General features: G+C 41.2%; 1 protein-coding gene across 1 annotated transcript; it reads right to left on the reverse strand.

The window, feature by feature from the left end:
• LOC108343293 (THO complex subunit 3) lies at nucleotides 1-27,913 on the reverse strand. Its single transcript, XM_017581484.2, has 11 exons — nucleotides 27,709-27,913; nucleotides 27,450-27,545; nucleotides 26,570-26,699; nucleotides 26,140-26,231; nucleotides 25,874-25,942; nucleotides 13,343-13,400; nucleotides 13,135-13,234; nucleotides 12,851-12,937; nucleotides 12,666-12,744; nucleotides 355-487; nucleotides 1-279 (listed from the first exon to the last, which is right to left on the reverse strand). The coding sequence occupies exons 1-11, from the start codon at nucleotides 27,769-27,771 to the stop codon at nucleotides 245-247; spliced, it is 942 nt and encodes a 313-aa protein (XP_017436973.1). The 5' UTR covers nucleotides 27,772-27,913; the 3' UTR covers nucleotides 1-244.

A 27,913-nucleotide genomic window follows, 5' to 3' on the forward strand; every position in this document is an offset into this window, starting at 1 on the left:
TTGTATCAACAATACTTTTAACTACATTAATAAATCCTGTGGACAATTTGGTCACAACTTCTATAACATAAATTGTTAAAAAAAATCTTAAAATTACTAAAAAAAAGTTAAAAAAATCCTTTGTCTAACATTCATATGCCTTGGTCCAAAAATCCAATCCATTCATAATAGAAATCAACCTCCATTTGTCCATTTCCCTTCTTTGCATGCTCAAATACCAATAAAAATATGCCTTTAACAAATACTAGGCATTTTCAAAACCAAAAATGCGAAAAACACCTGCAAACAAAGTGCACAAAAGTTAGCCGTGTCATTGTGTTCCAATTAACACTTCACAGATAAAAAAAATGATACCTTCATCAGCCTGATACTTGTTTTTGTCATCACCAGCATATGCAAGTAAGTTGTACTTAGGATTCCACTCAACACTGTTCATAGCGGCTCTACAAGAAATTTGATGTACTGTTCTTCCAGTTTGAACATTGGACTGTTTCATAAAGTAGCAATTAAAAAAGAAAGCAACAATGCATGAAAGCAGCAAGAAAGAAAGCAAGAAAGCATGCAAGCAAGCGAGAAAGAAAGAAAGTAAGAACAAAAGCAAGAAAGGGAGCAAGACAGAAACCAAGAAATAAAGGGATAGGTTTAGCCTTGCATATAGCAGAAGAAAAAATTAAGTCTGTTGGGACACTTGTATATATAATTGTAACCAAGGTTATCAAACTCGAGAATGTAAACTCATGAGAGTCGAGTTTCGTAAACGAGTTTACTTTAGATGAAAAAATTATTATATAAATAATATCTTAATTCAAATAAGTCTACAAAATTATATAATTTTAAATAAATAAAATTTATAGATATATTGTTCATAAAAATAAATATTGTAAAACATAAATACTTGAATTATTGGCATTAATTTTAATGCATTTTATTAAGGAGGTGAGGCGATGACGATGACCATGGAGAGAGACAGAGGGACGCGAGAGACAGTGACAATCAAGTCATGAAACCCTAAACCCTAAACGACCTTGTTTTTCTTAATTTTTCCCCTTTTCAAGCTCGCATAATCGCTCCAAACTCGCGATTCTATGCGATCGTACCGATTTCACAGTCGATTTTACCGAGTTTACGTAGAAAAGAGTTTACTTCCAAGTTAACTCGGAAGCCATGTCTGGGAACGTAAACTCAAGTTTACGAGTTAACTCAAGAGTTTGATAACCATAATTGCAACATACATTATAAATAGTTTGTTTTTTAGGTGTGGGGGGTTATGTTATTGTTTTTCCTAGCTGGGTGGAATAAGCAGCGGAGGGTGAGGTTTCTCTAAACACCTCAATTGTAATTGATTGTTGGTCTAATCTCATGGTACATTGGTACGAGATAGACAATAGAGGAATACACATACAGTTTAATACATCTGTGTAATACTAGTCTTATCAACTGGTATAGGGAGCCGTGATCTTGGTTCTGTGGAGGGGTAGGGTATGGTGAATACAAGAATGGATGGCCTAGAAAAGATAGTTCAAGAAATGGTTCAAGATCATGACAAGACTGAAAATGAACAGCATGAGTGACTCCAGAGGTTGGAGGATATGATCAGAGGTATCACCGTAGTAGTGGAAAAGCTGTCAGGTGGAGAGAAAACTTTTGACGACATTTCTGTGGGAAACCAAAGAAATTGAAGGAAATAGGAGGAGGACAAGGGGCAGTCGGGGTTTTCCTCTAAATGGAGGAAATTGGATATTCCTGTGTTTGCAGGAGAAGAGGCGTATGGGTGGATTAATAGGCTGGAAAGGTATATCAGATTGAAAGAAGTCAGCAAAATGAAAGAATGTAGGCTCTCGTGATTGCTTTAGAGGGAAAAACATTAAATTGGTTCCAATGGTGGGAACATGCAATCCCAATCCAACATGGGATGCATTCAAGGTGACGGTTGTACGCAGAATTCAACCAACCATGTTAAAAAACCCTTTTGAAATTCTGATTGGGTTAAGACAAACAGATATGTGGTGGATTATATTGAGAAATTCGAACAGTATGCTGGTTTCTTAAAGGGAATTAACCAAGATTGTTTGGTAGGTATCTTCTTGAATGGGTTGAAAAGATATAAAGCTAGAAGTAAAGTTGTATGAACATGACAATCTTGCTGAGTTAATGACGAAGGCCCAAATGGTAGAAGAAATTATTAGGGTAACATCGAAAGCAACACCTCAAGGTGTTAACCGAATCACCAACACCTGCAAACCTTTTACGGTAACCTGAAGTTATTCAAAGGAAGATGGAAATTCAATAGTTGTGGATGGCTCCAATAAAGGAAGATGGGGGAGAAGTGAAATTTTGAGTATGGGAAACAGTGCGTCGGGAATGTAGAGGCCAAGGGGAGCTCCTTTTCGAAAATTGACACAAGAAAAATTGCAAGATAAAATCAGAAAAGGGTTATGTTTTCATTGCGATGACAAATTTGGACCCAATCATATGTGCAAAAATAAACAAATGCATACGTTGCTTAAGTCTGAAGAGGAATTGTAAGGAATTGAGGATTTACAAGACAACAATTCCAATCAGGAACAAGAAAAGGAAGGAGGACAGGTCTGGCAATTATCTGTGTACCATGGCTGGCCTTACAAAAAGAAGTTTTGGAAACTTTGGGGATCAATTGGAAAGGAGGATGTGGTGGTTTTGCTAGATTGTGGTGCTTCTCATAATTTCATTTCACAAGATTTGATAACTAAATGTGGGCTGAAACAGGAGGCGACTTGTCCATCTGTGGTTCAGGTGGGGGATGGGCACAAGGTACAGTGAGGTAAGTATCAAGGGTTCATTTTGGATTTACAGGGCCTGAAAATTCAACAAGAAATTTTTGTTTTCATTGTGGTGGTGCTGATATTGTTCTGGGGCTGGACTGGTTAGCAAGCCTTGGGGAAGTCGGGGCTGATTTTGGAAAGTTAAGGTTGATCATTGGTAAGGATGCAAAGGAGCTGTTAGGGCCTGGCGAGTGTACGAGAGAAGAAGATATAGGAGGGATAGGGGAGAGGACGAGCGTCCTGAGCAAGAAGGGAACCGTACGGTAGCGGACGAGCGTTCTGAGCCGGAGATAACGAGGGGCGAGGACGAACGTCCTCAGCGAGGGGAGGCCGAGCTAGCGGGGCAACAAGGAGTGAGGACGAGCGCCATGAACGAGCAGAGCGAGGACGAACGTCCTGAGCAAGTGGAGGCAACGAGGGGCGAGGACGAGCGTCCTAAGTGAGGACGAGCGTCCTAAATAAGGACGAGCGTCTTGAACAAAGGGAGACGACAACGAACGTCTAACTGGCAAGCGGAAGGACAGGCGGGACTCAAGGGACGTTCAGCAGAGTATTACAGTAATAAATACAATAAATATAGTAAATAAGGATAGAATGATTCTTTCCAGATAATTATAATAAATAGGCAATTACTATTATTCCCTACCTTTTCTGGAAGGAGTGATTAGTATTAATAAAGGAGGCACCTAGAGCTTAGGGCATGTTTTTTTGATTATTTGAGTACTGTAAGAGAGGTTATGCTCTCGTGTGACTGAAGGAGATCCTGCTCCCAGTCATTGGTTGTGTTTTGTGATTACCAAAGTTGTAGTAATAAAGAGTTTTATTCAGTTAAGTACGTTTGTTCACCGTGAGAGACAAGTTACGTGGTCAGGCACGTAACAATTGGTCCGACCTGCTGGATCCTATTGAAGGGAGGAAAGCGTCATGGAAGGAAGGCTGAATGCTGTGGAAGGAAGAATGGAGACCCTAGAAATCTCCATGGGCGGACTGGAATCGGCAGTCCAGGAACTGGTGAGGGTGATAGGGGAGCGAGGTCGACGGGATGATGGACACCTTGATGGTAGTCAGGGATCGGTCAATGGAAGAAGGAATGACGAGGATAAGAGGGATGGCGGCGGCTTAGAGGGTGGACACCGAGAGGAGCAGCCGTACTGGAGGAGGAGGGTCGAGTTACCCGTATTCGAAGGCAGCGAGCCTATGAACTGGATTTATAGGGCGGATAAATTTTTCGAACTGCAAGGGGTACCAGAGGACGAAAAGTTGCGCCTGGCATACATCAGCATGGAAGGGATAGCAGGACACTGGTTCCGGTTTTGGAGGGAGAAAGCCAGGAACCGATCATGGGCAGGATTAAAAGAGGCGTTGGTGGTTCGGTTTGGAGGCAGAAATCGAGGAACGGTCTTCGAGAGGCTGGCATCCTGTAAACAATCAGGGTCCGTGGGAGACTATATCCAAGAATTCGAGGTGTTGGTGGGCCAAGCAGAAAAAATACCCGAGGCACAGTTGATGGGGTATTTCATGGCAGGACTACAGGAGGGGATTCGTAACCAACTCAGGTTGCTTGACCCGAAGGAGTTCATGGACGTCATGAGACTAGCAAGGGACGTGGAGGCGTTCCAAGCTGGAGCAAGGGCAAGCGGGGGAATCATCAACAAAGGACAAACGTGGGGAAAACCGAGCGGTTCAGTGGCAAGGGTGGATCCTAGCCGCCACAATCAGAACCGAACGGGTACCGTTGAGAAGGAAGGAGGCCCAAGGAGAGAAGGCGAACGTACGTTCTCTAACGCTCAAGGCAGGAACGTACGGGATTTACCGTACGCTGAGTACGTCAAACGTAGGGAGGAAGGGAGGTGTTTCAGGTGTGGAGGACCGTTCGGTCCGGGGCATCGCTGTCCAGAAAGGGGACTTTGGATGCTGATATTGGCAGAAGACGAGGAGCCAGGAGGGGAAGAAGAGGTGGAGGTTGAACTCGAACAAATGGAGCTATCTGCTTTCTCAGCAGGAGGGCTCACCCAGCCCAGAATGATGAAGCTGCATGGGCAGATAGGGACGAAGCAGGTTCCAATTCTGATTGACAGTGGCGCCAGCCACAATTTCATAAGCAGGGAATTGGTAGAAGATCTGGCATTACCCGTAGTAGATACACCACCCTACAGGGTGAGTTTGGGGGATGGACAGAGAAAGGAGACGAGGGGGTGCTGTGAGGCAGTAACGATCCACATGGGAGAGGTTGTGATCAATGAACGATTTCACCTGTTCGAGTTGGGCGGAGTGGATGTGATACTGGGGGTAGAATGGTTGGCCAAGCTGGGCGAGGTAACCTTAAATTGGGGGCAGCTAACTATGGCGTACGTTCAAGCAGGGCGCAAAATGACAATTAAAGGAGACCCAACTCTAACTCGGAGATTGGTGGAACCTGCAGCGTTGCTTAAGATAAAGGAAGTAGAGGTCTGGTTGCTAATGTGGGAGCTTGGGGAGACAGAAAAGGAGGAGGAGCAAAGACCGTACGCTCAGGTAAAAGAAACGTTCGGTCCGGAGTTGACAAGGAAGCAGACGGTCGACATGATGCGAATCTTGGAACGGTACGCGAACGTATTTCACGAGCCGAACGGACTACCGCCAGATAGGGGAATGGTTCATCAAATTCCCTTAAAAGAAGGTACGGACCCCGTGAATGTAAGGCCGTACAGATATCCCCATGTGATGAAGGGGGAGATTGAGAAACAGGTGGTGGAAATGCTGAAAGCGGGCGTTATAAGGTCGAGCAACAGTCCATATTCGAGCCCTGTAATTTTGGTAAAGAAGAAGGATGGCAGCTGGAGATTTTGTGTGGACTACAGGGCCTTAAACCGAGCCACTGTACCTGATAAATTCCCTATTCCCTTGATAGAGGAGTTGTTAGACGAACTGAGGGGGGCCAAATACTTTCAAAGGTGGATTTGAAGTCAGGCTATCATCAGATACGAATGGGAGCAGGCGACATAGAGAAAACGGCTTTCCGGACACACCAGGGTCACTACGAATTCATGGTGATGCCGTTCGGCCTAACCAACGCACCAGCCACTTTTCAGAGTGCCATGAACAAACTGTTGTAGCCTTATCTGCGGAAATTCGTACTGGTATTCTTTGATGATATACTGGTGTATAGCCGTACCTGGGAGGAGCACTTGGAGCATGTGGGGACGGTGCTAAGGGAGCTCGTGGCAAATAGATGGGTAGCCAACAGGAAGAAATGTGAGTTCGGCAGAACTCACATAGGTTATCTGGGCCACCGGATATCCGAGAAGGGTGTCGAGATGGACGAAGACAAGGTACGGGCCGTGCTGGAGTGGGAGAAACCGAAGACGGTGAAAGCTTTGAGGGGATTTCTGGGACTGACGGGATATTACAGGAGGTTCGTGAAGGATTATGGAAAGATTGCCAGACCCTTGACCGACCTTCTTAAGAAGGGGCAGTTTGCATGGACGGAACAAGCAGAGGAAGCCATGTTACGGTTGAAGAAGGCAATCACGACTGCTCCCGTATTGATTCTGCCTGATTTTGACCAGCCGTTTCACATTGAGTGTGACGCATCCGGAAGGGGAATTGGAGCGGTACTCATGCAAGGGAAGCAGCCCATAGCTTTCTTTAGCAAAGCGCTATCTGAGGGGTCGTTAGGAAAGTCAATATATGAGAAGGAGTTAATGGCGCTGGTTTTAGCCATACAACACTGGAGGCCGTACCTGTTGGGGCAACGGTTTGTGGTTCACACTGATCAGAGGAGTTTGAAGTACCTTTTGGAGCAACGCATCACCACTCAGAATCAGCAGAATTGGCTGGCAAAGCTCCTGGGATACGACTTTGAGATTGTGTACAAATCAGGGGTAACCAACAAAGTGGCGGACGCCCTATCACGCAAGGATGAGGATGAGCTGCAGGAAGAGAAGGAATTGACGGTGATTGCTCGCCCGTACTGGCAAGATTTCAGGGAAATCTTGGACGAAGTCGAGGCGGATGAGGAGTTAAGGAAAGTGATTGACGATTTGAAGAAAGACCCTAACTCCCACCCCTCGTTCACGCTGGAAAACGAGCGCTTGCACTATAAAGGGAGGCTCGTGCTGTCAGCCCGTTCGGCCTGGGTGCCCAAGTTGATAGCCGAATTCCATAACACACAGACAGGAGGCCACTCAGGGGTCTACCGAACGTACCGCAAGGTGGCGCAATCTCTTTATTGGGTGGGAATGAAGAAAGCCGTGACCGAGTTCATTGCAAGCTGTCTGGTCTGTCAACAACATAAATATTTGACCTCATCACCGCAAGGGTTGCTGCAACCGTTACCCATTCCCAACGCAATTTGGGAGGAGATAAGCATGGATTTTATTGTCAAATTACCCAAGTCTAGAGGATATGATGTTGTGTTAGTGGTGGTGGACCGTCTCAGCAAATACGGACATTTCATACCCTTAAAACACCCTTATTCCGCACGCACCATAGCCGAAGTCTTTGTGAAGGAGATCGTCCGATTGCATGGGGTGCCGCTATCTATAGTAAGTGACCGGGATCCACTGTTCTTGAGTAATTTTTGGAAGGAGTTGTTCAAATTACAAGGCACTCAACTAAAGATGAGCACCGCCTATCATCCTGAATCTGATGGGCAGACGGAGGTTGTCAACAGGGTCTTGGAGGGGTATTTGAGATGTTTTTGTTCCGAACAGCCCAAGGGCTGGAGCATCGTATTACCATGGGCGGAATACTGGTACAACACCAGCTACCAGGAGTCAGCCAAATGCACCCCATTTGAAACCGTCTATGGGAGGCCGCCTCCCTCACTGCACAGGTTCGTTCCAGGGGAAACTTTAGTGGAAGCAGTCAATCAGGAGTTACAGACAAGAGATGAAGCACTCCACCAGCTTAAGTTCCATCTAGCCAGGGCTCAAGAATTAATGGTGAGGCAGGCCGACAAGGCAAGGAGGCCGTCCCAAGTAGGGGTGGGAGATTGGGTCTATCTGAAGATTAGACCTCACCGACAAACTACGATGTCGTCCACAGTATAATCTAAACTGGCCGCACGTTATTTTGGACCTTTCCTGGTCATTCAGCAGGTGGGGGCAGTCGCATTTAAGCTGCAATTACCAGAATCCGCACGGATACATCCCGCGTTCCATGCGTCACAGTTAAAGAAGGCAGTAGGGGACCACCGGATCGAGCAGGAGTTACCAATAGACTTAGAGATGGAGGAACCGTCTCCACGGCCGGTCAGAGTTTTGGATAAAAGGCAGGTGCAACAAGGAGAGGACGAACGGCAGGAAGTCTTGATCGAATGGCAAGAGGGAGGTCCTGATGGGGCGACATGGGAAGATGCCCTCACCATCTAAGATCAATATCCCGACTTCAACCTTGAGGGCAAGGTTGATCTTCAGGAGGTGGGTAATGTTAGGGCCTGGCGAGTGTACGAGAGAAGAAGATATAGGAGGGATAGGGGAGAGGACGAGCGTCCTGAGCAAGAAGGGAACCGTACGGTAGCGGACGAGCGTTCTGAGCCGGAGATAACGAGGGGCGAGGACGAACGTCCTCAGCGAGGGGAGGCCGAGCTAGCGGGGCAACAAGGAGTGAGGACGAGCGCCATGAACGAGCAGAGCGAGGACGAACGTCCTGAGCAAGTGGAGGCAACGAGGGGCGAGGACGAGCGTCCTAAGTGAGGACGAGCGTCCTAAATAAGGACGAGCGTCTTGAACAAAGGGAGACGACAACGAACGTCTAACTGGCAAGCGGAAGGACAGGCGGGACTCAAGGGACATTCAGCAGAGTATTACAGTAATAAATACAATAAATATAGTAAATAAGGATAGAATGATTCTTTCCAGATAATTATAATAAATAGGCAATTACTATTATTCCCTACCTTTTCTGGAAGGAGTGATTAGTATTAATAAAGGAGGCACCTAGAGCTTAGGGCATGTTTTTTTGATTATTTGAGTACTGTAAGAGAGGTTATGCTCTCGTGTGACTGAAGGAGATCCTGCTCCCAGTCATTGGTTGTGTTTTGTGATTACCAAAGTTGCAGTAATAAAGAGTTTTATTCAGTTAAGTACGTTTGTTCACCGTGAGAGACAAGTTACGTGGTCAGGCACGTAACAAGAGCAAATTTTAGTAGGTGATCCCACTCTATCTAAATCAGAGTCTTCTCTGAAAGGGGTATTGCATGAATTGAAACGAGAAGGATCATGTTTGTTTTATAAAATGGGGTCCAGAGAAAGAAAGAATTGTAGTCATGTGCCTGTAGCAATTTTGGAGGCTTTGAAGATAAATGTTGACGTTTTTCAGGATCAGTGGGACTACCTCCCAGCCGCAATAATGATCATGAAATCCATCTTCACGAAGGGGTTGTTATTCCTAATATCAAGCCCTACATGTACTCTCATCAACATAAGAATGAAATAGAGAGGCTAGTTAATGAGATGTTACAGGCTGGAATTATAAGGCCCAACATCAGCCCCTACTCAAGTCCAATCATATTGGTCAATAAGAAAGATGGCGGTTTTTTGTGGACTATCGGGCTCTCAATAAGATAACCATTCCCAACAAGTTTCCTATTCTTCTAATAGAACTATTGGATGAGTTACCGGGGAAACTATGTTTTCCAAGCTGGATTTAAAGTCGGGATATCATCAGATTCTCATGAGAGAAAGTGATGTTGAGAAGACTTTTAGAACCCATGATGGCCATTATGAGTTTTTAGTCATGCCATTTGGGTTGACTAATGCTCCAGCCATTTTTCAGTCATTAATGAATGATATCCTCAAGCAAATTTTAAGGAAGCCGGTGCTTGGCTACTGTGATGTCATATTGTTGTACAATCCCACTATGGCTTCACATGTGGAACATTTGAAGCAAGTTTTACATGAGCAAACAGAATAAACTGAAACTTAACCAGAAGAAGTGTAATTTCGGGCAGCCACGTTTGGAGTATCTGGGTCATATAATCTCGAAGGATGGGGTGGCTGCAGACCCAAAAAGATAGAAGTTATGTGGAATTGGCTGGTTTCCGAAGATGCAAAGGCTTGGAGGGGATTATTGGGATTAACCGGGTATTATAGAAGATTTGTGCAGGAGTATGGTAAGATTGCCAAACCTCTTACATAGTTGCTGACTAAGGAGGGTTTTTTGTGGTCTGTAGAGGCACATCAGGCATTTGAGGCCCTTAAGGGGATTGTTTCTCAACTACCTGTGTTAGCAGTACCAGATTTTACTGAACCTTTTAACCTGGAAACTGATGCATCTAGCAAGGTATTGGGGGTTGCGTTGCTACAAGAGGGTAGACTCCTTGCTTTTTGGAGCCAAGCCTTGTTAGATAGAGGCCAAAGAAAATCAGTGTATGAGAGGGAGTTAATGGCTACAGTCCAGGGAGTCCAGAAATGGAAGCATTATCTGATGGGCAGCCAATTTGTTATTATTACAGACCAAAAGAGCCTTAAATTTCTTACTGAACAGCGTCTGTTAACAGAGAAACAGTTTAAATGGGCCTCCAAATTGATTGGGTATGATTTTGAGATTCGTTTCAGACCTAGTAGAGAAAATCAAGTGACTGACACATTATCCAGAAGAGATTTTATGGCAGTCTCTGTGTTTCAAACAGATGAGTGGAAGACATGGGAAAAAGAAATTCAGCAAGATATTAAGTTGATTTCTTTAATACAAGACTTAATCGTGAATGCTAAAGCTCATGAAGGTTATAAGGCGAGGAAGGGAAGATTATTTTATAAACGGAAATTGGTGGCGCTCAAGAAGTATTCTCATATTCCTTCCATTATCAAGGAGCTTCATGAATCTCCTCTAGGAGGTTCACGGTGTTTTAAAAGGTGGCTGGAGTTGTTTATTGGGAGGGCATGAGGGGAGATATAAAGGAGTTTGTCATGCAATGTGAGGTATGTCAACACAACAAATCAGAAGCATTACCCCTTGCTAGTCTTTTACAGCCATTGCCAATTGTTAAAAAGTAGACTTTAAACTTAATTCAACCCCACAAAACCAAAACACCAATTCCTACTCAAGTTTGGTCTAATATATCCATGGATTTCATTGGTGGGTTACCCAAAGTACAAGGGAAAGATACTACTTTGGTTATAGTAGATAGACTCACCAAATATGCCCAGTTATTTACTATGGCTCACCCTTTTCCAACTCACCAAATATGCCCACTTCTTTGCTATGGCTCACCCTTTTCCAGCAGCAGATGTAGCCAAGTTATTCATCAAAGAAGTTGTGATACATGGATATCCTTCCACAATAGTTTTAGATCATGACAAGCTGTCATGAGTAATTTCTGGAGAGAATTATTTCGGCAAGCAGGCACGAAGCTGCACAACTTACCACCCTCAATCGGATGGCCAAAAGAGGTGGTGAACTGATGTTTGGAGACCTATTTACGTTGTATGACCGGCTCTCAACCTCAGAAATGGCCACAATGGTTGTCATGGGCTGAATTTTGGTTTAATACCAACTATAGTGCTTCTAAAATAATGTCTCCTTTTAAAGCTCTATATGGTCGTGATCCTCCATTACGTTTGAAGGTAATATACTATTCCATCTAAAGTGGAAAGTATTAATCAACTCCAGAAGGAACAGGATGCAATATTAGAAGAGTTGAAGCTGAATTTGTGTAAAGCCCAGAATGAGAATAGGGTGCAAGCTAACAAAGACAGGAGAGATGTGGAGTATCAAATAGGGAATTGGGTATATCTAAAGTTACAGCCATATAGATTGAAATCCTTGGCAAGAAGCCTAATGAGAAGCTTAGTCCTAGGTTCTATGGACCTTACAAAAATCATGGCGAGAATGGGGTCAGTAGCACACAAATTGGATCTACCTGCTCATAGCAGAATCCATCCGTTTTTTCATGTATCTCTCCTTAAACGTGCAGTCCATCCCACTACTGTTGTCCAGGCCTTACCTCCTATACTCACCAAAGAATTTCTTTTAGATGTCTCTCCATAAGCGTTGCTGGATACAAGAACAAATGCCCAGGGTGAAATGGAAGTTTTGATCAAGTGGCAACAACTTCTGGCCATCAAAAATAGCTGGGAAGTAGCAACTGCCATTAGCAAGGAGTTCCCTCAATTTCACCTTGAGGACAAGGTGAAACTTCAAGGGGAGGGTAATGATAGGTTTGGCCTTGTATATAACAGAAGAAAAAAATAAGTCTGTTGAGACAGTTATGTGTATAAGTGCAACAAACATTATAAATAGACTTTTTTACGTGTGGGGGGTTGTGTTGTTTTTCCTAGCTGGGTGGAATATGCAGTGGAGGGTGAGGTCTCTCGAAACACCTCAATTGTAATTGATTGTTGATCTAATCTCATACTACATTGGTACGAGATAGACAATAAAGGAATACACATACAGTTTAATACATCTGTGTAATACTAGTCTTATCAGAAAGAAAGCAAGAACAAAAGCAAGAAAGCAAGAAAGAAAGCAAGCAAGAAAGCAAGAAAGAAAGCAAGCAAGAAAGAACGCGACTAAGAAAGCAAGTAAGAAAGAAACCATGAAAGAACACAAGAAATCAAGAAAGAAAGCAAGAAAGAAAGAAAGGAAACAAGAAAGAAAGAAAGGAAACAAGAAAGAAAGAAAGGAAACAAGAAAGCAAGATAAGAAACAAGAAAGCAAGCAAGTAAGAAAGCGAGCAAGAAAGAAAGCATAAAAGAAGGAAAGCAAGAATGAAAGTAAAGAAAGAAAGCAAGCAAGAAAGATGAAAGCAAGAAAGAAAGCAAAAAAGCAAGAAAGCAAGCAAGAAAGAAATTCATGTAACTTACTATGTCTATGAACAAGTCTTCATTTGCAGAAGCATTTAAGAAAGAAACCAAGAAAGAGAGTCATGTAACTTACTATATCAATGAACAAGTCTTCACTTGCAGAAGCAATTAAATGCCCAGTATAATTGAAGCCAATTGTCCGGACAGGCCACCTAAGAAACAAGCATTCCATATTTGTCACAAAAACAATAAAAACAATCAATATAGCCTAAAGAATGAAAGCTGAGTACACAAACATTAAAGCCAATGAAAACTCACTCCAGCTTTGTGAAGGTACGCACGCAGAGCATCTCTGAGATGTTCCACAGGCTGACAAGGGAATCAGCACTTCCAACAGCAAAATATCTGCCAGAATAACATGGGATTATTTATTTGTCCTTTTGCAGAAACTTTTTCTATGGAAAGTAAGGATACTCAATTGAAGGAAATGAAGACAACAAATTAAAAATTTAGAGTCAGATATATGGTTGTATATTTGTATCTAACTTTCTAACTGAAATGCTATCAGTGAGACCAGAAATAACGAACATTTGGAAACATACCTTCCTACTGGATCAATTGCAATGCAATAACAACCAGCTGTATGAGCCATGAGAGTGTCAAGAGGCCGAAGAGATGGGTAAGACAGTACTTCCACAGTCCCTGAGAGGGCAAGAAGTAATAATAAAAATATAAGGAAGTTCTCTACTTTATAAAAGCCGAAGTTTAGATTCATGTTTTAGAAAGTACCAAGTGAGTCAATGATCTTACCATTTCCTGTTGTTAGAAAGAACATCTCGCCTGTCATGTTCCAAGCAATCTCATTTACCTAGAAAAAGAAAAAGAGAATCATTGAGTTCGATGGAATCAATTCTTCTTGATAGAGTTATGTTTCCCTTTGTGATAAAAAGAAAGGATGTACACTTTTTAAGTATTCTGTGTAAATCATAGATAGACGTGTATGAACTCCCAAAATATAAGTTTGGTGTAATTGAGAAAATCAATGATAATGAAGGAGTTAGAACTTCAGGTGAGATGAATGCAAAAAGAGAAGAAATCAAAAGCTAGGAACCAAAAATACACAGGTAGTTCAGAAAGTGAGGGTATGTTACGGGAAGCAAAAGCATTATGGTATTCGTTTATATAGTAATCCACACTATTTTCCATATAGGGTGAATCCTTAAAGACTTACACTTAAAGTTGTCAACTTGACTCATGACCCATGACCGAGCCCTAGCCCACCCTTGAAAAAACCCCTTTTAGGAAGCCCTCTCAAGTAGCGGAAAAAAAAACCCCAGTCCCCAAAACCCTTCTCAAGTGGGTTAGGATCAAGGTTAAAGTGAATTTGGCCAACTACAAGACTTTAATTAACTCTTAGAAACAATATCATTTATGTACATATATAAAATTATATATTTTATTAGATAGTCTAATATGTTGTAATCTTATTATATTTAAAATTAATATTTTTACATCATACTTATTATGTTATTAAATAAAATATATAATATATAGTTTAATACAGTTATTGACTATATAATCTATTTATCAATTTCTTAAAGAAGAGAACTTATAACATGATAGGAACCTGGAAATAGTTAGGCCCAAACCCAAACTATCTAAGGTGTATGTTAGACAAAGAAGGAAGGGCAAAGTAGGGGATCAAAATGACCAGAGAGAGAATGAGAAGAATCTTTCCATATAACAAACTGCTGAGCTGGCACAGTAGGAAAGGAGTAATTCTGTTGTTTGGGGTATAAGGGGTAGAAAGAGAGTGGAGGAAAGGAGGGCTGGAATTGGCTGGGAATTACTAGACACTCTCTAACTGTCTAGAAATACGTTTTTACTTGCTTTACAGATCTGTATTCTCTTCTTGGGATATGCATTCTATTTTTCTTTAATAATAAAGTGACTATTCAGCTATTGTGTGCTTCCTTATTTCTGGTTTCTATCAATTGGTATTCAGAGCCCATGCTTCTTGGGGTCTGGATGGTTACTACAAGAGCAACAATGGAGTCGAGGATTGAAAATCTAGAGAAAAGTATGCTTGAATGGAAGAATGAGAGTCAAATTCAAATGGACGAAATCAAGCAGCTGTTGAAGGAGAAAAATCGCGGGGACACAAGGGGTCGATCCGATAGCAACGTTCTCCGAAACACCGCACGAAGGGGGAGAGTCAAGGTAGTCAAGCTATTTCATCTCGAGTTTCTGAACTTTGTTCTAGAACTCGGGATTCGCGGAGGGGGAGTCGACCACTGAAGGGGGATTCCTAAGGGCGGAAATTGGAGGTTCCCATATTTGTTGGTGATGATGCTTATGGATGGACTAACAGAGTCAAATGCTACTTCAAGGTGAACGATATGGATGACGATGAAAAGATGGGTGCGGTGTTAGTAGCACTTAAGATTGAAACTGTAAAATAATTCTAGAGGGCTTGATTGATCCCTCTCACAATCTTCTATTTATAAGAATAAATTGATACACAAATACATGATAAATAGGGTAACCCTAGACACAATATAATCATGATAAATAGGGTAATCCTAGACATAATATAATCATGATAAATAGGGTAATCCTTGACACACTATAATGATGATAAAATAGGATAAATATCCTAACACTCCCCCTCAAGCTGGAGCATACAAATTGTATGTACCAAGCTTGGAACAAATAAACTCAATCCGAGGACCCCTTAATGACTTGGTCAATACATCTGCGAGTTGATCGTTTGACCCAATAAACTCAGTACATATTTCTTTGGTCAACAACTTTTCACGAACAAAATGACAATCAATTTCTATATGTTTAGTCCTCTCGTGAAACACTGGATTTGATGCAATGTGGAGAGCAGCTTGATTGTCGCAATACATCTTCATAGTATGGATGTCACAAAATTTAACCTCTTGAAGGAATTGTTTCACCCATATAAGTTCACATGTTAGTGATGCCATTGCCCTATACTCGGCTTCCGCGGTTGATCGAGCTACTACATTCTGTTTCTTACTTTTCCATGAAATAATGTTTCCTCCCAGAAAAACACAATATCCTGTTGTAGACCGTCTATCAATAGGTGAACCTGCCCAATCTGCATCACAATACCCAGAGACATGAATGCTTCCTTTATCTTCATATAACAATCCTTGCCCGGGAGCCTTCTTTACATACCTTAGAATGCGAATGAGAGCATTCCAATGGTCAATACATGGAGCCTGCATGAACTGACTAACCACTCCAACTGCAAAGGATAGATCTGGCCTTGTAATAGTGAGATAAATCAGTTTGCCAACCAGCCTCCTATACCTCTCTGGATCGGAGAATAATTCACCTTCTTCTGTCCTTAATTTCTGGTTTGGGTCCATGGGACTGTCTACCGGTCTACAATCAATCATGCCTGTTTCTTGTAATATATCAAGAGCATACTTCCTTTGGGAGATTACAACTCCATCTTTTGATTGCGCTACTTCAATGCCTAAGAAATATTTGAGACTTCCAAGATCCTTGGTTTGAAAATGTCTACACAAGTACTCTTTTAGTTGAGATATTCCAACAGCATCATTTCCTGTAATGACAATATCATCAACATATACTATTAAGTAAACACATTTCCCGAGAGAAGAATGACAATAAAAAACTGAATGGTCTGCTTCACTGCGTTTTAGCCCAAATTTTTGAACAATGGAGCTAAACTTTCCAAACCAAGCACGTGGGGATTGCTTGAGGCCATATAGAGATCGATGCAATTTGCATACCATACCAGACTCCCCCTGAGCAACAAACCCTGGAGGTTGCTCCATATAAACTTCTTCCTCAAGATCACCATGTAGGAAGGCATTCTTGATATCCAATTGATGAAGTGGCCAGTGACGAATGGCTGCCATGGCAAAGAAGAGACGAATAGTAGTCATCTTGGCTACAGGAGAGAAAGTGTCACAATAATCAAGACCATAAACCTGAGTGTAACCTTTTGCAACAAGCCGAGCTTTGAGCCGATCAATTTCACCATCAGGGCCAACTTTAACTGCATACACCCATCGACAACCAACCGCCTTTTTTCCTGGGGGAAGGGGCACCAGCTCCCAAGTATTACTGTGGTCAAGAGCCTGCATTTCTGCAATCATAGCTTGTCGCCATCCAGGATGATCAAGTGCTTCTTTCACATTCTTGGGTATAACAACAGAGGACACTGAGGATAAAAGAGAAAAATAGGAGGGCGACAATCGATGATAGCTTAGAAAATTATAAATGGGATGAGGGTTCCGAGTGGAACGAGTACCTTTTCTGAGGGCAATAGGCCATGCTGAATCATTTGCACCAGGAGGCGTGGGAGGAGGTGACGAGGGAGAAGAATCTGAAGTAGGAGATTCACCATTGTCTTGGGGAGGTGGACTATCCATTGGGGCCCTGTGTGGGATGATCTCAGTATGTGGAGAAACAGGTGTAGAAGGATTGTGATCATGACTGGGAATGACAGAGACAGTGGAGCTATTTGACTCAACCATTGGAATAGGAAGGACCTGCTGGAGGATAGAAACATCCTGAACAGATGGAGAGAAGTAAGGAGTCTGTTCAAAGAATGTGACATTGGCAGACATGTAATACTTCTTAGTTTCAGAAGAGTAACACCGATATCCTTTTTGAAGTCGAGAATAGCCTAAGAAGACACATTTGAGAGCGCGAGCGGAGAGTTTGTCTAGACCTGGAGACATGTCATGAACAAAACATACACAGCCAAACACTCGGGGAGATGTATGAAAGAGAGGATCATTAGGAAACAAAATGGAGAAAGGGACTTTATTATCAAGAGAGGAGGAGGGCATCCTATTAATAAGATAACATGCAGTTAAGATGGCATCCCCCCAGTGATGGACAGGAATATGGGCACCAAGCAAAAGGGTACGAGCAGTTTCAACCAAGTGTCTATTTTTTCGTTCTGCTATACCATTTTGCTGTGGTGTATGAGGACAAGTAGACTGATGTAAGATACCATGGGAACTCAAGATGGCAGAAAAGGAGGATGAAAAATACTCTTTGGCATTATCACTTCTTAATATTTTGATTACTTGACCAAATTGATTCTTGATTTCATTCAAAAAGGATGTAAAGATAGCTAACAATTCAGAACGATTTTTCATAAGATAAACCCAAGTACATCTTGAATATTCATCAATAAAGGTAACAAAATATCTATAACCAAAGGAGGAGATACGACTAGGTCCCCATATATCAGAATGGATGATGGAAAAACTAGAATTACATATTGATTGAGACCTTTTAGGAAAGGAAGATCTAACATGTTTTCCTAATTGACATGACTCACATTCTAAGGTTTGGAGACCACTAAGTTCAGGACACATCTTTTTTAATTTGGACAAATGAGGATGGCCAAGTCGATCATGTAGCACTTTAGGATTAAGAGCAGCAACACAAGACACCCTTGGACGAGATCCAAAATGGTATAATCCGCCAGCTTCATATCCTTCTCCAATCTGTCTCCCCGAACCACGCTCCTGTATAACAAAAGATTTATGATCAAAGGTTATTGAACAATTTAACATTTTAGTCAACTGGCTTAAGGAAATTAAATTAAAAGGACAATTAGGGACAAAAAGGACTGAGTTGAGATTGAGGGAGGGAGACAAAGAAACATGACCGACTCCTTTGGAAGAAGTTTTAGATCCATTTGCAAGGGTTATGAAATGAGGTTTTTCTCGAAAGGAAATAGATGAGAACAAAGAGGTATTACCAGAAATGTGATCAGAAGCACCTGAGTCAATTACCCATGAATTTTGACATTCCATAAATTGAGAAACGCAGGCTGTTGATGTATTGGGAGATTGAGATGGTTGTGCCAAGCTGTTAGACTTTAACCTTAAATACTCTTGATATTCATCCTCAGAAAACATAGAAGTAGAGGTTTCAGTTTTCAAAGTGGAAGTTTCAGTCTTCGAAATATTGGCGGTTTTGGAAGGGAAACCATGTAAGGAGTAGCAATTCTCTTGAGTATGACCCATCCTTTTACAATATGTGCATTGAGTACGTCCCCGACCTCCTCGTCCTCCTCCTCTAGTGCCACGTCCTCCTCTTCCTCGTGTGGCAACCATGACAGATGGTTCCACTAGTTCATGCGCTTCTTGAGTTTGAGATACCGGGACACGCAGAAGGCGAGTGGTCAATGTTTCCATAGAGGGGACCTCATGACTAGTTAGAAGTTGATCTCTGAGATGATCAAAATCGGGATGTAGGGCACGAAGGATCAACACCATGTAGAATTTGTCTAGTTTCTTTTTTATATCCTCTAATGGATCTACTTCCAAAAACATCCTAAGTTCTTCGACAGCAGATTGGGCTTCAGTCATGAAGGACACCATATCATGGTCTGCCATTTTAAGAGATGCAAGTTTATTCGTAGTGTCATAGAGACGTTGAATATCGTTGGCATAAATGCTTTGGGCTTTCTTCCAAAAGGAGTGACAAGTTTTGAAAGCCCTCAAAGATACAAAAAGTTTGGGTTCCACTGATTGCCATAACAGGGCACACAACTGGAAATCTGCTTGTTTCCACTGATCAGCTTTTTCAGTAGGCACATGGCTTCCATCTCGCTCAAGGTGGTCATAATGCCCTTGGCCAAGGAACCACATTTCAACGGCAGCAGACCATGATAGATAATTTTTTCCATTTAGCTTCTCGGAGGTAATTGATGGACTTCCAGAGAAGGAAAGAGTACTGCCAGACACCATTTCTGAAGAAGACGAATAGTACTAACGAAGAACAAGAAAACCCTAAGGGTTTAGACGAAGGAAACTTTGACAGTGATGGACGACGGTGGTCGGCAATGGCAGGCGGTGGCCGGCGGTGACGGTGGCCGGACGGTGGCCGGAGACGGTGGCCGGAGACGGTGGCCGGACGGTGGCCGGAGACGGTGGCCGGACGGTGGCCGGCGACGGCCGACGGTGGCCGACGGTTGACGGTGGCCGGCGGCGGGCAGCGGCGGGCAGCGGCGGGCGACAAAGAACTGTGGCGCCGGACAAATATATATTACGAGACAGAAACCAGAGCGGGATCGACCCGCTCTGATACCAACTTAAGATTGAAACTGTAAAATAATTCTAGAGGGCTTGATTGATCCCTCTCACAATCTTCTATTTATAAGAATAAATTGATACACAAATACATGATAAATAGGGTAACCCTAGACACAATATAATCATGATAAATAGGGTAATCCTAGACATAATATAATCATGATAAATAGGGTAATCCTTGACACACTATAATGATGATAAAATAGGATAAATATCCTAACAGTAGCATTAGAGGACCGGGCATTGAATTGGTACCATTGGTGGGAGGAACAAACACCTTCACCAAGCTGGGTCTAGTTCAAGGAAGCAGTGATTCGGAGGTTTCAACCGGACTTAGTGCAGAATCCATTTGGGCCATTGTTGAGCATTAAGCAAACGGGGATAGTAATGGAGTATAGGCAAAAATTTGAGAAGATTTCAGCTCATTGAAGAATGCAGACCGGGTGATGTTAAAAGGAATTTTTCTAAATAGACTCCATGTTGAATTGCACGGGCCCTATTATTGGACGAGAAGAATTGGGCTTTAAAGAAAAGGGTGTTAGGCTCGGGTGAGAAAGTAAGCATGGGTGAGAAGGAGACTTCTCCAATGGTGACCAAGATGGGTAGATCGTATAATGCAACAGTAGATTCTATGAAGAATAAATTGTATCCTAAGAAGCCCAATTTTGGAAGTGCGGGTCCAACTGAGCCCAAACCGCAAAATGGGCCTAGTGGAGAAAAACAAATCACTATGGGCAGGAGGCTTTCGCAAGTTGAGTTGCAAGAACGGAGTAAGAAGGGGTTGTGTTTTAAATGTGGGGAGAAACGGGGACCTGAACATGAATGCAAGCTGAAGCATTATCAGTTGGTTTTGATGGAAGAATCGGGGGAGGAAGAATCGGAGGATGAGGATGAGGAAGAGGAAGAATCGGAGGATGAAGATGAGGAAGAGGAAGAAAAAGCAGAGTTGGAGCACAAGACACTTCAATTGTCTTTGAAAAGTAAAGTGGGGCTGACTTCTCACAAATCTTTTAAGATTTGGGGAACTATTGGCCAAAGACGAGTGCTGATATTGGTGGATTGTGGAGCAACCAGCAGCTTCCTTTCTAGAAAACTAGTAGTTGAGTTGGATCTTCTAGTGGAGAATACCCCTACTTATACTGTGGAGGTGGGAACGGGTGAGAAGGTGAAGGGTAGATGACTATGTAGAGGAGTTGATCTTGAGGTGCAGGGAGTCAAAACTAAACAAGATTTTTTTCTGTTTAATTTGGGTGGAACGGAGGTGGTATTAAGTATGGACTGGTTGGCGGACCTTGGTGACATTGAAGCTAATTTTCGAAACATGATCATTAAATGGGGAGATGAAGGAGGCAAGGTGTTAAAGGGAGACCCTTCCCTAAGCAAGGAGCAAGCATCCTGGAAGAGCATGATTAAAGCCTTACAAGATGAAGTAGTAGGCTACTATATTGCATATCAGCAGTTGGAGGATACAGAGGAAAATCAACAACTGTTATCTGATGAGATCAATGTTGTCCTAGAGGAGTATAAGGACATTTTCCAGGACCCACAAGGGCTACCGCCAAGGAGAGAGCCTGATCATGCAATCAATCTCAAAGAAGGTGCTCAAATACCAAATTTCAGACCTTATAGGTACCCCTATTATCAGAAGAACGAGATTGAAAAGATAGTAGGTGAGATGATGCATGCAGGGATTATTAGGACTAGTACTAGCCGTTACTCTAGTCCTGTTATTCTCGTAAGGAAAAAAGATGGTGGTTGGAGATTCTGTGTGGATTATAGAGCACTTAATAAGTTGACAGTACCTGATAAATTTCCCATCCCTATAATTGATGAATTATTGGATGAAGTGGGAGCAGCTATACTATTTTCCAAACTGGACTTAAAATCTGGTTACCACCAGATTCGAACAAGGGAAGAAGACATTCCTAAGACAACTTTTAGGACACATGAGGGGCACTAGGAATTCTTGGTCATGCCATTTGGGTTAACCAATGCCCCTTCTACCTTTCAAGCTCTTATGAACAGGGTCTTAAAACCATATCTAAGGAAGTTTGTGTTTGTATTCTTCGATGACATTCTAATCTACAGTCCAGATGAGATATTTGGGGCATTTGATTTTGGGAAAAGGAGTTTCGGCAGACCCAGACAAGGTTAATGAAATGATGAATTGGCCGGTTCCGAAGGATTTAAAAGGGTTGAGAGGATTCTTGGGGCTCACAGGATATTATAGGAGATTTGTTAAAAATTATGGCAAGATTGTGTGGCCACTCACACAGTTGCTAAAGAAGGACAATTTCAAGTGGGGAAATGATGCTCAACAGGCTTTCGAACAGCTCAAGGCTGAAATGACCACTTTACTTGTCTTAGGTGTTCCAGATTTTGAGAAACCTTTTGTAATAGAGACAGATGCTTCTGGAAAGGGAGTAGGAGCAGTGCTTATGCAGGAAGGCATACCCATAGCTTACATGAGTCAATCATTGTCTGATAGAGCTCAACGTAAGTCTGTCTATGAGAGAGAATTAATGGCTATAGTGTTGGCTGTTCATAAATGGAGGCATTACTTGATGGGTAGCCATTTTGTGGTGCGCACGGGTCAGAAAAGTCTGAGATTTTTGGCTGACCAGAGGATTATGGGGGAGGATCAGCAGAAATGGATTTCAAAATTAATGGGTTTTGACTTTGAGATAAGGTACAAACCTGGTTGTGAAAATAGGGCCACAGATGCCTTCTCTAGGAAGCTACAATATTCAGCACTTTCCACTGTACAATTCAATGAATGGGATGGGTCGGAAGATGAAATTCAAGCTAATGCTAGATTAAGGGGGATCACCCAAGATTTATTGAAACAACAGGATTCACTTTTGGGGTTTCAATTAATAAAAGGAAGATTGTATTACAAAGAACGAATGGTAATACCAAAGAATTCGTCTAAAATTCCTCTAATACTCAAGGAATTTCATGATTCAGCGTTGGGTGGGCATTCTGAATTTTTCAGAACATATAAGAGAATTTCTGGATTAATATTTTGGGAAGGGATGAAGAAAGAAATATAGCAGTATGTGTTCAGTTGTGCAGTTTGCCAACAAAATAAGTATCAAGCCTTGAACCTAGGCAGGCTGTTACAACCTTTGCCAATACCTACTCACACTTGGTCTGACATTTCAATGGGTTTTATAGGAGGATTGCCCAAGGGGTTGACACCATTTTTGTAGTCGTGGACAGGTTAACAAAATATGCACACTTTATAGCTATTGCTCATCCTTATACTGCTAAGGACATTGCTGAAATTTTCGTCAAAGATATTGTCAGGTTGCACGGGTTTCCCTCTTCGATTGTGTCTGACCGTGATAGAGTTTTTATCAGTCATTTTTGGATGGAACTATTTAAAATGGCTAGCACTAAGCTAAAATTCAGTTCTGCCTATCACCCTCAAACAACGGGCAAACTGAAGTGGTGAATCGCTGTTTAGAGACTTATCTTCGGTGTCTCACATGGACTAAGCCTAAACAGTGGCCTAAATGCCTCAGCTGGGCAGAGTTTTGGTACAACACTAACTATAACTCATCTACCAAAATGACTCCCTTTAAGGCTTTATATGGAAGAGAACCTCCAGTATTAATTAGAGGAGATATGACACGGTCTTCGGTGGAGGAGGTCAATAGGCTGATGGCAGATAGGAATCATATATGTTGGATGAGTTAAATGAGCATTTAGTCCAGGCCCAAAACAGAATGTGCAAGCAAGCCAACAAGCATAGAGAGGAGGTGGAATTTGAAGTTGGAGATGTAGTGTATTTGAAGATACAACCTTATAAATTAAAGAGCTTGGCTAAAAAGGTCAATCGAAAGTTAAGTCCGAGATATTATGGACCTTACGAAATTGTGGAGAAGTTTAGTCCTACTGCCTATAAACTGCAGCTACCCTCAGGAAGCAAAGTGCATCCAGTTTTCCATGTTTCTGCACTTAAGAAATCCACTGCTGCAACAATTGCTAGCCAACCATTACTCTTATTTTTAGCAGACGATTGGGAATTGAAGGTTCAACCAGCAGAAGCACTTGCTGTTAGAAGGAATCAACAAGGGGATCTCGAAATTCTTATTAGGTGGAAAGATTTACCAGATTTTGAAAATTCGTGGGAAGCTTGATCTACAATCAAGGAGCATTTTCCTGATTTCCACCTTGAGGACAAGGTGTATCTTGTGGAGGGGAGTGTTGATAGGAACCTGGAAATAGTTAGGCCCAAACCCAATATATCTAAGGTGTATGTTAGACAAAGAAGGAAGGGCAAAGTAGGGGATCAAAATGACCAGAGAGAATGAGAAGAATCTTTCCATATAACAAACTGCTGAGTTGGCACAGTAGGAAAGGAGTAATTATGTTGTTTGGGGTATAAGGGGTAGAAAGAGAGTGGAGGAAAGGAGGGCTGGAATTGGCTGGGAATTACTAGACACTCTCTAACTGTCTAGAAATACGTTTTTACTTGCTTTACAGATCTGTATTCTCTTCCTGGGATATGCATTCTGTTTTTCTTTAATAATAAAGTGACTATTCAGCTATTGTGTGCTTCCTTATTTTTGGTTTCTATCATAACATTTAATAACGCAATACTTAATACATTGTGATAAAATCCCAAACACGACAAGAGAAATGTGGAGTCTAGCGAAAATATGAGAATATTGAATTAATTCTAATAAAATTCACACTAAAGTTTTTTTTTAATTACTAAATATTATATATATATATATATATATTGATTATTAAAGATAAATAAATAATTGGTAGAATTTAAGTATAAATTTGCCATACATTAAAAAAAGAAAAAACTAAACAACATATAATAAAAAATCCATAAACTTATTATTCATAAATTCATTATTTTAAACTTTCAAATTGAGATGTCATATTTAGTTTTGATTCACATCTAGATGAATTTTAAGCACAACAAAATTAAATGACTCATATATACTTTAAAAATATGTTTAGCAAGTCAAAGAAAATTAAACATGTTTAGCCAAGGAAGGATTTCAACATCCTATGTTGTTGCGTAATTTTCCTATATAAGCAAGCAACTAAGTTTATTGAAACCTCTTACAAAGTCTATGTTAGTCTAATTAAAATGTTTATATTAGTTCTTTGACAAATTAAAAGCACTTAGATTTCCGATATATTAGGAGTTAATTGCATTTCTCTTGTATTCAAGATAAATATCTTCTCTAAAAAGAAGGCCCATGGGTTGGCCCTGGCCCACAGGGTTTTGGGGGATATTTTGGTCCCGTGAGCTTTTCCAATGAGGGGCTTTTTGGTCATGTGAGTTTTTTTTATCCCAGCTCATGTAAGTCAAGATCAAACCATGTGAGGGGGGCCAAATTGATAGGTCTAACACTACTTGTGTGGATATAGTGAAAAAACAACAGTATGTATATTTTAAAAGACTCATCAGGTTTCATTCAAAGCAAGGAATTGAGAGTCAAGCCCTTTATTGGACTGCAAATTTCAATTCCTATTCCTCAACATGGTTGGATGGTCTAAAAGAGAAGATAATCAGATTAACATGTAGAAACTGAATTATATCCACTTAAATGAAAAGTAAGAGTACAAGGATATAATTATACACAAAATATACTAATGAGCTTCTGGGCCTAATATCAGAGTGCAGAACAACAAAGTATCATTTTTAGCAAATTTCCCAATCCTTCTTCGCATCTTCAAGCTTAGTGTAGAGTTGATTCTTCAATCCTTGTCCAACACACCACTTCTCAACAGCCTTGGACCACAAAACAATAATGGATAAACCCCATACTTTCTCTCTTGCAATGGCTAGAGTAGAAGTGAAAGCAGAGAAAAGGCACTGACTTGGAAGAGGATGAACTAGACATCTTTTTAATAATAAAGGGCAGAAAAAACCTCGCTCTAAAACCATGAAGAAACTCAACTATATTCACTTAAAATAAAAATAAAGGGATATATATATATATACAACATATACTAATGGGCTTATGGGATCAATAGTTCAAGCATACACAAACCTAGCATATGTACTTTACCAATTAAACTGGTAAAGGCTAATTAAAGACAAGTTACTCATAATTTTCAAGTTCCAGCATCATTTCTTATCCTCAAAAACAGGCTTTAACAAATTGAAAGAAACAGATTCAACAACTTTATAGTGTTGAATACTAGTTTATACAGATTCAACTAAGTTTATACTAGTTTATACCTCATAATTGAACTTGCGCCTGTGAATTGGTTTGAACTTCCGAACATCCAGTATTGTTAATTCATCATCCTATTAAACACAAAACAAGGAATAACTTTACCACACCAAAAAACAGCAAGAGAACCATAGACATATTCTATTTAATAACTACAGATCTAATGATTCTAGAACAAGAAACAATTCAAGCAAAACAGCCTATAGTCAGTACTGATATCCAATCACTACAACTGCATTTCAGAGCTTAAAGCAAATGGATCGTCACATACCCTGTTACCAACAGCTACATGAGTCCCATCAGGTTTGTAAGTGATGTTGATATTCTCCCCACTAAGTTCTGCCTGTTGTGAGCATTTTCCACCTGCAGAAACCAAACATCATAAACCTTTTCCAAGCCCCCTCCCTGGCCCTCGATCAAAACGGTAAATAATCTGTTTACATCACTTTAGACTGCTGTCGAGCTAACTCAATTAGCATTTTTTCCAGCTATTAATAAAAAAAGCATGTGTCTTACCTACAGAAACATTTTCAAGTAAAAAAAACAATTATTTGTGCATTATGGTATAGGTTTGCATTGGATAAACAAAATATAACCATACAATGCATTATAGATCTCCCAAATTATAAAAAGTCATAATAAATCTCCTCCCTTATGATATCACAAACTAAAATAATTTGTGTATCTGAATAATCACTTACTTCGAGCATCCCACAAGCGAACAGTCTTGTCACCCGATGCAGTTGCAATCAAATCAGCATGCTTGGGGTCCCAGCATAGCTGATCCACACTATCAGTGTGACCTTTCAGTTCGATATCTTTGACCTTGCCCTACAATAAACATAATGTTTCATTTACTGAACGAGACTGGAAAAATAAACAGTTGACCTAAAGCTTCAGTAAGGATTTCCTTTCAGACTATGCATAGTTCCCAATGTCATTATTGATTTGATCAAACAAGATCGAATTCTAATAGAAACATCCTCTCTGACATTACCGTCATTTTGGATCACAGAAGGTAATCAATAGGTGGTGATCCTTTGAGCCCTCATCCACTGATTCCAACAGAACCTAGTCCTTTCCCTCCTCTAGATACACTTCAACATTAAGTTTAACTCTTCCTTCTGCTAACATACTTCAAGGATTAACCCTTGATTAAATCTCTAAACCCAAATCCTTTAGAGGTCATTTTATCTAATCCCCAGAAAGTAAAAAAGTTCCCAAAGTAATTTCAAAGAAAAATTATTAAACAAGATATCAACACTTGGGTATTCAATTTTTTCACAAACAGAACACCTACTACATTTCTTTGTAAACACTAACTTATTCTTTCTCCAATCAAATGGCAGCATCTCTACGTGAATAATGACACTTTTATTCCATAGCCCTCAAGCCATAATCAGGTATGACAACTTACAAGTAGGCCCGGACCGAAGGCTAATATAATTTAATCAATGAAATTAAACAAGATAACATGTCTCATTCTTCAGACAGCTATTACGAGAAAAATATATCAATGCAAAATTAAAATTTGGGTCACAAACACAAAAACTAGAGGGGGGCAATGAGGAGTAATCTCACATGCCCATGTGGTTCAATATGCCATATTCGCGCAGTTTGGTCCACAGAGCCAGAAGCAAGTTTTGTGCCAATGCAATTCCACGCCACAGAGTGCACCTATTGGAGAAAAAACAAAAAACACCCATTTCATAATTGGAGCAGAAAAATTGTAGAAGGGCTTGTTTTCCACACAAACCGAAGGTTTCAAGCATAAGAGACACGAAAGTGATGAGCTATGAACGCCTTTACCATGAATGAGAAAGAGAGAGCAAAAGGGTACCTTCTTCTTGTGACCCGAATACTCTCGGCTATGGAGATTCTTAAACGGGATTTGTTCCTCCATGGTGAAAGCAACGAATCTGAGAAGCACTTTTCTGAAGCTTGAGTAGAAAGATTCGCAGTAACTGTGATTATTGTGAACAGTGTGTGATGATTGTAGTGGAAACTCACGCACAGGTGGGAACAACAGGACGAAGAAATTTGTA

This window comes from Vigna angularis, chromosome 6 (assembly GCF_016808095.1).
Source record: "Vigna angularis cultivar LongXiaoDou No.4 chromosome 6, ASM1680809v1, whole genome shotgun sequence".
NCBI classification, from domain to species: domain Eukaryota; kingdom Viridiplantae; phylum Streptophyta; class Magnoliopsida; order Fabales; family Fabaceae; genus Vigna; species Vigna angularis.